The following is a 12,695-nucleotide window of genomic DNA, read 5'->3' on the forward strand; positions in this document are numbered from 1 at the left end:
AAAAAAACAGGCCCGGTTCAGAGAAGTCAGAGGCCAAGGCCCAGAGGAGGGCACAGCAGGCCTGGCTGTGCAGGGCTGGTAGCAAGTGAGGGGAGCGAAGCCGCGTGGCTCTGAGCAGTGCTCCCGCTGGCGGCCCAGTGAGCCCAGGGCCCCAACCCCTGCAGCCCAAGACCCTGCAGCCTGGAAGCAGGGGCGGGCGGGGAGGCGGGCTGGAGGCGAGCAGGGTGGGGAGGGTCTGGGGCCTCTCACTCACCATCCACGTGCTTCCGGGACAGGTACTTGAGGGCCTCATCAAGCAGGATGACAGGCAGAGATATCTGGAGCACCACCACCCACTGGCGCCCGCTCAGTGGGGTCACTTGGAAGATGAGCTGGGGCGGGGTAGTTTTGGTTAAAGGAAGAAGTGCCCTGAGCCCCCCAAATCCACTGCTTCATACACCCAGGCTACAGTGGACTCTTCACGAGCACGTCTGAGATGCCTCTCAAGGTCCCACCTCCAGATCTGTGTCCCCCTTTTTCCTCTGCCTGAGGTGCCCTCCCCTGCCCTCACCCAGAGGACTAAATCCTTCTGCTCTGTTGGGGAGTGGGAGGGATTCTGCACTGGGAAAGGGCATCGGCTTTCCTCCTGCCCCAGCCTGGGGAGATTCCCCACCTCTTCTGTTCCCCAAGTCTGGGGGGAGGGTCCCAAAGTGGGGGACACATCTGGAGGACAGTGGCTGGCCAGGGTCCCAACACAGGCTGCAGTCACGGAGCACCATCAGACCTCCCCCATCACAGCCCCCAGGCAGTTTCCATCACGAACAGGCCCAGAAAGGCCTAGCATCAGAGGAGAATGAGGACCCTGTGATCCCAGGAGCCCGAGAAGGTGAGCAGGGCTGGGTGGAGACTCACGGGCAGGGGCGGCACAAGCAGGATGAGGAAGTGCAGGGCCATGGACGTGGCCACAGCCGCCAGCAGCCAGGGGTTCAGCCAGGGTGGCATCCGCAGCAGTGACTGGTTCTCTGAGACGCTGCCAAGGGCACAGGGCGCTCACCTCAGGCCAGGATGCGGGCAGGCCCCGCCGTGGTCACCCACCCGCCCCCCCATGTGGGATGCAGCAGGTGGTCTGGGCCTCAGCATTGCCCTTTAAGGACAGGAGAGCTTTCGGGAGGCCAGTGCCGCCAGGAGGTGAATGTCGCTGCTGCCCACTCAGCCCCCAGGGGCCTATGCTGGGTCTTGGACGCCCCTTCTCTGCCCCTCAGACCCAATCCTGGCCCCTCTATTTCCTCAGACCTCCATCACGTCTCCCTTTGCCCCCTGGATCCCAATTTTGGCCCCCATTGGTTCTCAGAGCCCTCTTCTGGACCCTTCTGACCCCCAGACCCCAATCCTGGACCCCCTAAACCTCAGACACCTCTGACCCCAATTCTGGGCACCACTGACCCTCAGCCCCCATCCCTCAACCCCCGCTCCAGGCCCCTCTGCCCAGCCCACCTGTTAAGGGCGTTGCACATCTCAATGGTCACCAGCACAGACAAGGCCATGGTCGTGGGGAAGCGTGACTCAAAGACCTCGCATTCAGTGCCGGCAAAGAGCGGGTTGTCCTCTGAGCACTTCAGGAAGTTCCTCTGAGGGCCCCCAGGTGGGGTGGGGTGGTGGCGGGGAGAACAGTGGTCAGGGGCTGCACTGGGCCAGGGAGAAGGGCAGACGGTTCTGCGGCAGGGGGGTGGTGGGACGGAGGGGGAGCAGCTGGCATTAGGCTGGGGATGGACGGCAGGGGGCCCTGGAATCAGGGGGTCGGGGGGCCTGAGTATCCGAGGTACAGGAGTGCGGGCGGTGATTAACTGAGGCCACTGAGTAACATGAGTAAACGCACATGAAAACTGATCAGTAAAATTATACTTGAACAGAATTCACCTTTGGTGGGTAGAAGAGGAAGGTTACTGGGGCCCTAGTCATGATTATTAACTAGGATTCCATTCACACCTCCCTCCACTTCTGCTGCTGAAATCGAGCTCTACCAGACCTGCCCTTTGCTTATGACGTGGCCTAACCCATGGCCAGGTGCAGGCTTGCTGCATGGCTTCTTCATAATTAACAGGGAGCTCTTGGGGCTCAATAAGGGAAGTGGCCCTCGCCCCTGCAGCCCCAGGGGAGTTTTCTTCCTGCCCGTAAACCTGGCTCACAGAACCTGCTGTAATAACATGCTGAACTGAGGACACGCGTGAGAACTTCCGTCTTGTTCTCTTCCGCACCACGGGGATAAGCATGAACGTTCATAACCGTTAAACAGCTCTGTTCTCCAACAATACAAATCTGGCCTCTGGAATCTCATCTGAACACAGTGATCCTTTAAGCTAAAAGTTCCGAAATGGGGGTGGGGCCACGTGCTGTGAAAATAACCCTCAAAGAGAAATCTGTAAAGTGACCAGCCGTCTGACTTCCTGTCCAGGAAATCCATCCCTCATTTCCCCCAGGGCAAAAATGCGGGTAAGGCGATTCTGTCAGCCAGAAGGGGCTGCTGGCACTTCCCTCTCTTGTGCAGGATGCAAAATTATAAACGACTATGGCTTGGCTAGATTTCTTATTTTAACAAAGAGATGGAGAGTCTTATTTAAATGAACAGTGGGAATTTCTCCAAACACCAAGCTCCAGTATTTGGGACAAGTGCACGTTTTTATTTGGCACTGATTACAGGGCAGAGAAAATGTCCTAAACTTTGAACCCACCCACTGACCAAGAGGACCAAATGCTCTTGCAAGTTGTGTCACCACTATCAGACCTTAATGGTAAGGACCTTGCACATGCATGTACCCACAAATGCAGTGCACACACCTCCCACTCGGGCATGTGTGTGTTTGCATCCCTATGCCCGTGCACGGGAAGAAAATACAAACAGGATCACATGGAGGTGTTTCAATAGACAAACACTCTGCCCAGTTCAGACCTCCTGGGTTTCAGCAGTGGGCACCTGCCACGCACGCATTGTGCCCAGGTCGTGGGTCACAGTGTGGCCTCCTACATTGTTTATTAGAAGGTGCTCAGGGCTGGAACTTCTCTGCCTCACAGATTCACGGTGAGCAGCCCCCGAGGGGTGGGGAGGCTGTTTCTTTGGGGGAAGCCACTGTTCTGCGTACTCCTCCCCTTTGCCTCCCTGGCTATTTCCTATTCACCTTCACCTGCAAGGCCCCCTCTGGGTTTCATTAACTTTACACTTACATAGCTCTTGCTATGTGCCAGGTGTTGGTCTAAGCACTCTGTAAGTACTGAATCATCTTAGCCCTATGAGGCAGGGTCTATTATCCATTATATATGGATGAAGAAACCAACAGAGAGGTTAAGTAGCCTGTCCAAAATCACACAGCTAGTGTGTGATGGAACCAGGGTGGGAACTTGGGCAGCCGGGATCCAGGACCCACTCTGCCGCTTTTATTCAGTGTTCCTCCAGGATCTGGGCACTTCTCCTGAAATTCCAGCACCTGGAGCTGAAAGTTCTATCTTAGGTCTAACTCTTGACCATCTCTGAGTTCCACAGCCACCTGCCTTTTCTCTGCTGAAGCACTTCTCACTGTGAAATGTGACTGCCTATTTCCATGGCTCTCTCCCCCACCAGACTCGACACTCTTTGCAGAGCCTTTCCCGGCTCGGTCACTGCCATCGCCCTAGCAATTTGTGCCTGGCACAGAGTCAGTGCCTAATAGCTGTTTCTTGACCAAGTGGATAAATGAGAAATGGAATGACCTGAGGACAGTTGGGAAGGTGGCACCAAGGGGACTGGGGACTGACTGGTAGTGGGTATGGGATATGTATCTAGCATGACCCCAGGGTCATGGGTGACCTGCTTGGGTGACCAGGCAGGCAGTGGAACCGAGATGGGCATGGAGGAGGGGATTGTTTGGGGGAAGGTGACAGATTTTGACTTTGGACTTGGTGAGTGCACAAGGGCTGTGGGGCATCCCAGAGGAGGTATCCAGCTGGCTCTATGGGATTGGGCTCAGAAGAAAGGTCGATATGGGGGGAGGTCTCTGGAGATTTGGGATCCACAGCACAAAGGATGGCAACAGAGACAGGGCAGGAAGGAGGCAGCAGCAGGATGGCTGGCACATCCCCACTCTCCAGCTGCTGCCCCCACAGGAGCTACAGGAGCAGGTGCCTGAGGCTGGCCTGAGCCATCTGCCAAGGGCTGCAGACCACCAGCCTTTGGGACAAGGGTCTGGGCCCATGCTCTTCATTGCTGCCAGGAGGGAGAGCCCCATGTGCTTGAGGGCTGGTGGATGGAGGAAAGCATCTCCGGGCTGCCTCTACCTAGGTGTGAACCCCTGAAATAGCCCTCACGCTGCCCTCGGGGTGGGGAAGACTGTACTCCTCTGACACTCCCAAGAGTGGCCAGGAAGTCAGGGTCCCTCTCTTGAGCTCTTCTACCTACAGGAAAGTGGCAAAGTCAGGCACAGTCAGAGGAAGGAAATTCCACATCCCCGCCGCTCTCCCCTTTAAATGAGAAACCCACAACTGGCTTTGCCGGAATTGCCGCGAAGGTTCTTTCAAGCAAAGGAGATGCACTGGCTGCTCAGACAGAAGGACAGACTGACAGACAGCAGCTGAGGTGGGGCTCCCTGCCTGCTTCCAGAGCTTTGCTGAGCTAAGCCCGGCCCGTGGTGTGCACCTGCCAGCCAGGTGACTTCAAGAGGTCAGTGGGTCCCTTCCCCGAGAAACACGTTGGTTATGAAAGTGGGGAGCCTGGCAGATTCCTTCCCTCCACTGTCGATTGCTCCAGTTTGACCCTCTGCCATTTAGGGGCTCCTACCTCTGAGCCCTCAATTGTTCGGGGAGTTTCCCAGTAAAGGTAAGACACTTCTGGGCAGTTAAGCCCCTTGGTCCCCCTGTAACTAAATGATGGGGGGAGGAAGTAGCCTCCTCTCCGGCTCGGGGGCTGTGCTGCCGTCTCTAGGCTTCCTGTGGCTTCTGAGCTCGTCTCTTTAGGTGGTGGATGTCTATGCGGGGAGTTGGGGGGTGGGGAGGGACAGCCACTGGCACCCGTGGGGTTCTGGACTCCTTTCCCCTGGAACTCCAACAACAACTTGGGCTGTGAGTTCTACCTCCCAGATGCCCCCAACAGGCTCCCTGGCCATCCCTTGCTCACCAGCTGGTAGAAGGTGACCTGAGGTCCCTCGGCATCATACAGGAACCACCAGGTGGCAGCAGCCACTGTGGCCAGGCCAACGTACACTGTGGGGAGGGCAGGAGAAAACTGGCTATAGTGGACACCTCTGGTTTTCTGGCATCCGTTTCCCCTTCCTAATAATTTGCTGGATCTCTGTCAGGGAACCACTCTCTCCCTTTCTGAGCCATGTGGTTTGTACACTACTGCGGGAGTAATAGGACAAAAGGCTCTTTCTTCTGCTTTATTTGAGGTTGTAACGGGGCAAGTACGAGGGCTGGAGCTGCGGCAGCCATCCTGCCACCCCAAGGGGCACCTGCATGAGAATGGAGCTGAGGCAGAGCCAAAATATGCCAATGATACTGTCTGAGGGCTGGGTCCAGCCATGCTTGAGGCATGATCTAATCTCTTCAGTTACACGAGCCCACACAGTTTCTCTTGGCATAAGCCAGGCTGAGTCATACTGGTCTGTAGTTTGCAAGTGTAACTGATACAAGGGTCTTAGGAAGCTCCAGGAACCGCAATGAAGACTGGGGCTCCACTCACCTCCGACAGCCAGATATCGGAAGAAGAGCCAGCCACTGATGAGGGCCTCCCGAGGGTTCCGGGGCCGCTTCTCCATAATATCCAGGTCTGGTGGGTTGAAGCCCAGGGCCGTGGCAGGTAGGCCATCCGTCACCAGGTTCACCCAGAGCAGCTGCACAGGGATCAGGGCTTCGGGCAGGCCCAGAATTGCCGTGACAAAGATGCTGGAACCAGAGTCATGGGCTCTAGCCCCCAGCAAATGGAGGGTCCAGCTCCTACTCTTACCCCAGGCCCGGGAGCTCCCGCACTGTCTCCACAGCAGCCCCGCCTCACACTGGGCCGCCCCTGCCCCCCCCAGTCCCAGCTCTGGCGCCTGGACAGATCTGCCCTTTAGGCCTCTCCTCTTGAGGACACAAGTCCTCTTTAGGACACACACACACACACACACACACACACACACACACACACACGTGGACAGTGCATGCCTGAAACATATACACATTTGTTCACAGATGTGTACAACAACCTAGCACAGCTTACACAATCCACAAACACAAGCAAACACCTACATGCTTGCCCCGACGTGCAGAGATGCAGAATTCTTACATAGCCAGGCAAACATGTTCACCGTTCTCCACAGGGATCACTCACATGTGAACCTAAGTGTGTACACAATTACACACTAGCACAAATCCTCATGTGAAAAGATGAACAAGAACTCACACACACACACGTACACACACCTCTCACTCAGGCACACACCCTATGTGCACACACACACACACACGCACGAACACATTACTGCCCAAAGGTGAGGCAAGTTCTCCCATCTTGCAGGACTCTGAAAGTGGGAAGAAGGTCACGCCTGGAGGGATGACAGGGGACTTTTCAGGCACCACCAGGGGCTGAGGTGCATCAGGGCCTCTGGAGAATGATGAGGCGTCCCCATCCCTCCCCACCGTGAGGTGGGACTCTGGAAGGCCCCAGCCTTCCAGGGCAGGGCACGGGGTCCCTCCATCCCTGCAGCCCCACCCCAGGAACAGGCATTTCCCCAGTCTTAGGGATGCAGAGCTGGTCCAGAGGGCTGGGAGGAGGGAACACAGGGCCTCACCAGACGACCTCGCCAACATTGGAGGAGATGAGGTAGCGGATGAATTGCTTCATGTTGCTGTAGATGGCCCGGCCCTCCTCCACTGCAGCCACAATGGAGGCAAAGTTGTCATCTGACAGTACCATCTCTGCCGCTGACTTGGCCACGGCTGTGCCGGAGCCCATGGCGATGCCGATCTCCGCTTTCTTCAGGGCTGGGGCATCATTCACCCCGTCTCCAGTCTGAGGGCCAGGTTAGGTGGGTTCATGCCTGAGAAACTTCCCTTCCACCTCCCTGACTCCCCTCAACTCAGCCTATCACCAAGTTTAGGGGATGTCCCCGAAGAAGCAGACAGCTGGACAGAACAAATGGTGAGGTCATGAGCCTAGAAACTGATCTGGGGATGAGGCTAAGGGGAAGGCAAGGAGTGCAGATAAGGACAAAATTGAGGAGAAGATCGAGTCAAAGATCAGAGAGGATGGTGAGGTGGGGACAGGGATGAGGGTGAGTCAATGCCGAGAGCAGGGATGAAATTCAGGTGGGATGTGGGGTAGAAGATGAAACTGAGGTTAAGGACAAAGTTAAGCTCAAGTCAGGAATGAGGTGAAGGTCATGGCCCAGGTCAAGAGTCAGTTAGGTGCTGTAGTCAAGGTGAAGGCTGGAGCCAAGGTGAAGGGCAGGGTCAAGAATGGACTCGTGTTCAAGATAAAAAAATTAGATTAAGGTAGAGGTCAAGTCAAGGCTATGGTCCATATCAGGAATGATGTCATGGTAGAAGTTGGAGTTGAGGTCAAGGTCAAGACTGAAGGCCAGATCAAAGTTGAGGTCAACATAAAGTATTGGATTGGGGGGGGGGATCAATATCAGGGATCAGATCAGGGCCCAGGTCAAGACTGGAACCCATATCAGGGTTGAGCTCAGAATAAAGAATCAGTTTAAGATGTCAAGGTCAAGGTCAGGGACCAAGTCAGTGTGAAGATCAAAATAAGGTCAAGAACAAGTTTACAGTTGTAGTCAAGTCAAGGTTGGTGCCCAGCTCATTATCCAGATCTAGGCTGAGCCACAGGTCAGGATTAAGGTCAAGGTAAAGGACTGGGTTAGGCTGGAAGTCAAGATTATAAACTGAGGCCAAGTCAGGGTTGGGTTGAGGTTAAGAATCAGATCAGTGTTGATGAAGAGGTCAACAATCAAGAATGAGACAGAACAAAAACTGGGTCCAAACCAAATGTCCATCCAGAGGTGAGTGGATAAAGAGACTGTGGATGGGACTTCCCTGGTGGTGCAGTGGATAAGACTCTGCACTCTCAATGCAGGGGGCCCGGGTTCAATCCCTGGTCAGGGAACTGGATCTCACATGCATGCTGCAACTAAGAGTTCGCATGCCACAACTAAGGAACCCTGGAGCCGCAACTAAGGAGGAGCCTGTGGGTCGCAACTAAGGAGCCCGCCTGCCGCAACTAAGACCCGGCACAACCAAACAAACAAGCAAATAAATAAATAATCTTTAAAAGAGACTGTGGTATATTCATGCAATGGAATGCCACTGAACAATAAAAAAGCAATCATGTAACTGATACCTGCAACAACATGGGTAAACTTCAAAGGAAAGAAGCCAGACACAAAAAAGCACATGCTGTATGATCCCACTCATATGAAAATCCAGGAGAGGCAAAACTAACCTATGATGCAAAAAAATGGGAAGGAGCATAAGGGAACTTCATGGGTTGATGGCAATGTTCCCTATCGCGTGTGGGGGAAAAGTGCACTGATGTCTGCAACTTACTTTGAAACACATTTAAGAAAAGATGGATGAAGGATGGGTAGATGGATAGGTACGTGATAAAGCAAATATAACTATGTTATTTATAGAATATAGATAGTGGATATCTATAGGCATTCACTATAAAAATCATTTTGATTTCTCTTTGTGTTTGAAATTTATTGTAATAAAATGTTGGGAAAAATAAGAATGAAGCAGAGGCAGCGGTCGCCCGGGTTGCTCTTCCCAAGGCCTATGGCAAGTGCTTCACCACCACCCACGCCACCTCCCCCAGGCTCCCGTCTAGTGGCCTCACCATGGCGGTGATCTCGTTGAAGGACTGCAGGTTCTCCACGATGCGGGACTTGTGGGCGGGCTCCACCCGGGCGAAGCAGCGGGCCGTGCGGCAGGCGTGGCGCTGCTGCTCGGGGCTGAGGTCATCAAATTCTCGGCCCGTGTAGGCCTTGCCCGCCACGTCCTCTGTGTCCTTGAAGATGCCAAGCCGGCGGCAGATGGCCACAGCCGTGCCTTTGTTGTCCCCCGTGATCATGACCACACGGATGCCCGCCTGGCGGCAGCGTGAGATGCAGGCAGCCACCTCGGGCCGCGGAGGGTCCAGCATGCCCACGCAGCCCACGAAAGTCAGGTCCGTCTGCAGGGAGGGGGCAGATGCGAGTGGGGCCTGGGCCCTTCCTCAGCCTGCCACCTGCCCAGCGCTGCAGGTGGACACATGGCTCCCAGCCCTGGGGCCCAGCACCCACCTCGTACTGCACAAACTTGCTGCAGTCATCTAGCTGCATGTCCTCCTTCCTCGGGGGCACATCCCGGGTGGCCAGTGCCAGGCAGCGCAGTGTGTCCAAGCCTGAGCCCCAGTCCCGGATCTTGGCCAGGATCTGCTCCCTGGAGGTGGTGTTCAGGGATACGGTGCGGCTCCCCACACGGACTGAGCTGCAGCGCTCTATCACACTCTCAGGTGCCCCCTGCCGCGTGGGGTAGGGGAGGAGACAAGTCCGTCAGTCAGGACCCCTTCCCTCCCTCCTGCCTAACTGAGGAAATTGAGGCCCAGATACTGGGAAAGGTCACCCAAGGGGACACAGAACAAGGCACAGACCAGAATCCATTCTTTGGAAGCTCAGAGAGGGAACCAATTAGGCCCCACTGTGAGAAAGCCCAGAGGGAAGGGGGCTCACACAGGGTGTGACACCGTGTGAAGCCCACGCGGAGGCACCCGCCCCTCACCAGCCTGCAGCTGAGAAGGCCTGCTGCAGCATTTTGGGGGATGGGGTGGGAATGGCAGCCCTCCTGCAGGCCCTGCCTCCCTGCCAGCCTGCTGCCACCGGGATCCCCGTTCCGCGGGGTGCTCGGCAGCGGGACCAGGAACAGAGCCCTGCTGAGGGTGTGTGGGGTGTGGCTCGGGGAAGGTGGTCTTGGGGGTGCCGGGCTACTCAGCGGCCTTGGGGTCTCAACCCGGATCTCGCCCGAGGCCTGGGAAGAACCTCTGAATCCTCCATCAGTGCCTCCTCCCTCTCCTCAAAGGGCACTCCAAATGCTAGGTTGTTTCAGCAGCCCAAGCTCCCAATACAGAAGCTTGTCATTTCAAAAGACGTTAAACCCCCCGCTGCACGTGAAGACGTGAACGGGGGTCTGGATGGGAGCTGGTTCCTTCCCTCCTTGGGACTCGGTTTCCAAAACACAAAGCACCAAAGTTGCACACCAACCACCTCAACATTTCCCATCAGAAGCAAAAGGGGTTCCAAGACCTTCCAGCCTGACCGGCTGTTCAGATGGGGAGCCCGAGGCCCACACGGGGGTACGGTGACCGCAAGGTCATGTGGCGAGGCAGTGCCTCTCAGCCCAGAGCTGGGACCACAGGGCAGGGCGGGCCTCAGCATCTGGCCCTGGCTTTGTCTGCCCCACCCGTGGATCCCACTCCCAGTTCCCCATGGCAGGCTGACCACCCTTGTTCTGGAGTCGTCGCTTTGACAGAGGGCCTCACACCTCCCCCGGTCTCCCACCGCTGCAGGCTCTGGCTCTTCAGAGGCCCCAGGCTGGTCAGGCAGGCCCACCTTCACAAACATCTTGCTGCCCTGGGCCGCCAGGCCAGGGTGGGTGGGCGTGCAGTACACTGACATGGACTTCCGGTCTCGGGAGAACTCCAGGGTGAACTCCTTCCGCATCAGCTGCTTGATGACCTGCAGGACCCAGGTGGGTCAGGGCATGAGGGGCAGAGCCAGCAGCTCTGGCTGCTTCCTCGCCAGCTGCTCAGCCCCATGAAGAGCCTCTTGATCCCTGCACGATGTTGTCTACCCTCTTCTGACCCTGGCATTCAAGGCCTCTCTCCCCCTCTCCAGCCCCAGAAATGCCCCAAAGTTGCCATTTCCTGACCATGCTGTGTAATTCCCGACTCTGAGTCCTTGCCCACACTCAGCTTTTCCTCTCTTTTCCCCCTAGACCAGTCTTACTAGGGGTCTGAGGGCCCTCCTCCTCCCAGAAGCCTCCCACGACTTCATTCCCTCCCCTCCCTTCTCCAGATGCCCCAGAAACCCCAGCCACGTGGCCTGTGGCCGAACCCCCAAGCTGCTCACCGCGTTGCAGGCCCCAGCTCGCTCCACCCGGGACAGGGCCTGCAGGTCTGTGTCAAAAACATTCATCTTCTCTACCAGGCAAGTCAGGGCCGTCTCCGTGGCCTCTCCCACCTTCTCATACACGCCCTTTGCCTAGCGGGGCCCAGGTACAGGGAGTGAGGGGCAGGGCGGCCCCCAGCCTCACCTCCCACTCGCTCCCTGCCCCCTGGAGCTCCCTTTGCCAGAGTTACCTGTAACCTCCTTTGCACCAGGCCTGTGGGCCCTTCCCAGCCCAGCTGACCTGGGAAGCATCTGGCACTGATGCTCAACTTCCCTTCTGATCATCCCTCCTCCCCTGACATCAATGGCCACGCACCTTTCCTGTCCTCTGAATCGCTCTCTGCTCACACTTCTCCGCTTCCTTCACCAGATTCCTCTTTCTAAACCTGCTGTCTGGGCCCTGCTCCTTCCATTCCCGCCCCCCCCCCCCACACCGCTCCCTGAGGCCTCATATGCCCCTGGCCTCTCCCATCCTTCACGGGCTCATGACGGCCAGGGCCCACCCAGCCCACTGCAACCTCTCTCCTGAGCTCCAAGCCCACATGTACAGCTGCTGCCTGTTGGACTTTGTTCCCTGGGGACCCTCAGGCTACCTCTCCCCCTCCCTATTTTGCCGCTCCCATGACAGTCCCAGCCAGGACAGCAACTACAGGCTACCCTGACCTCCTCCCTCTTTCACCTAACCAGTCACCAAGTCCCAGGATCTGGGCTCCAAACTCTCTCTCCAACCCATGCCTCCTCCCCTCTCCCTGAAGCCCCAGCCAGGACTCAGCTGGCACCTCTCCGGCCTGGATGACCACAAGGGGCTCCTCGGCTCCGGTCTTGCCCAGTCTGTTCTGTCCTCCACACAGAAGCCTGGGTGATCTTCTGTGAATGCAGATCTGACCATATCACTCTCCTGCTCCAAACCCTTTGGTGTCTGTCTACTGCCCTCAGCTGGGCATCAGACGGACTTGGCCAAGTGCCCCTGCCCCACCAGGCAGGAGCGGCCTCCCACATGCTCCAGCCGCAGGGAAAAGCATTCAATGCCCGTTTCTGGGCTGTGCCTTCTGCTTTAAACACTTCTTAGTCTTGTCCCCCAAACCTCTTCCCCCAGGCACCCCTGGCCCTTCTGCCCTTTACATTACAGTCCCCCACAGCCCAAGAGCCCCGAGCAGGGTTCCAGAGCCAGTCTGAGGAAGAAGGAGGGGTGGCAGTGTGGAGTGGACAAGGATGGCAGTGGTCCTGGGGTGTGGCACTCCACAGGGGCAGGGACCTCCAATCCTGCGAGCTTTGATACTCTGGGAGAAAGGTCTGTTCTGAGCGCCTGGATACTAGGGAGGTCACGAAAGGGAGTAGGGGCCCACCTCGTTGTAGTCCAGCGCTGAGTCATTGCACAGGGCGCAGATGGTCGCCAGCTCCACCAGCCCGTCAAACTGCCCGCAGCACACAGGCCACTCCCCCAGCCGCCTGCGGAGCCAGAGCTGTCAGTACGGTGCCCTTGTCCCAGCCCCCGGGCAATGCCCAGCCTCTTGGCCCCCAAGAGGGCTCGCCAATGACAGCTCTCAGAGCTGTCCTACA

General features: G+C 56.8%; 1 protein-coding gene across 6 annotated transcripts in view; it reads right to left on the minus strand.

The window, feature by feature from the left end:
- ATP2A3 (ATPase sarcoplasmic/endoplasmic reticulum Ca2+ transporting 3) overlaps nucleotides 1–12,695 on the minus strand; it is a 34,120-nt gene that overhangs the window by 4,454 nt on the left and 16,971 nt on the right. For all 6 annotated transcript variants that reach the window (XM_082443818.1, XM_082443823.1, XM_082443820.1 and 3 more), the window contains 11 exons: nucleotides 12,482–12,584; nucleotides 11,097–11,228; nucleotides 10,578–10,703; nucleotides 9,273–9,491; nucleotides 8,828–9,163; nucleotides 6,774–6,994; nucleotides 5,684–5,886; nucleotides 5,120–5,205; nucleotides 1,474–1,607; nucleotides 892–1,009; nucleotides 254–371 (listed from right to left, as the gene is read on the minus strand). In XM_082443818.1, coding sequence (XP_082299944.1) covers nucleotides 254–371; nucleotides 892–1,009; nucleotides 1,474–1,607; nucleotides 5,120–5,205; nucleotides 5,684–5,886; nucleotides 6,774–6,994; nucleotides 8,828–9,163; nucleotides 9,273–9,491; nucleotides 10,578–10,703; nucleotides 11,097–11,228; nucleotides 12,482–12,584 — 1,796 coding nt within the window. The remainder of the gene's footprint in view (nucleotides 1–253; nucleotides 372–891; nucleotides 1,010–1,473; nucleotides 1,608–5,119; nucleotides 5,206–5,683; nucleotides 5,887–6,773; nucleotides 6,995–8,827; nucleotides 9,164–9,272; nucleotides 9,492–10,577; nucleotides 10,704–11,096; nucleotides 11,229–12,481; nucleotides 12,585–12,695) is intronic.

The sequence above is a fragment of the Balaenoptera physalus genome, assembly GCF_965194825.1.
Source record: "Balaenoptera physalus genome assembly, chromosome: 20".
In the NCBI taxonomy this organism is placed as follows: Eukaryota; Metazoa; Chordata; class Mammalia; order Artiodactyla; family Balaenopteridae; genus Balaenoptera; species Balaenoptera physalus.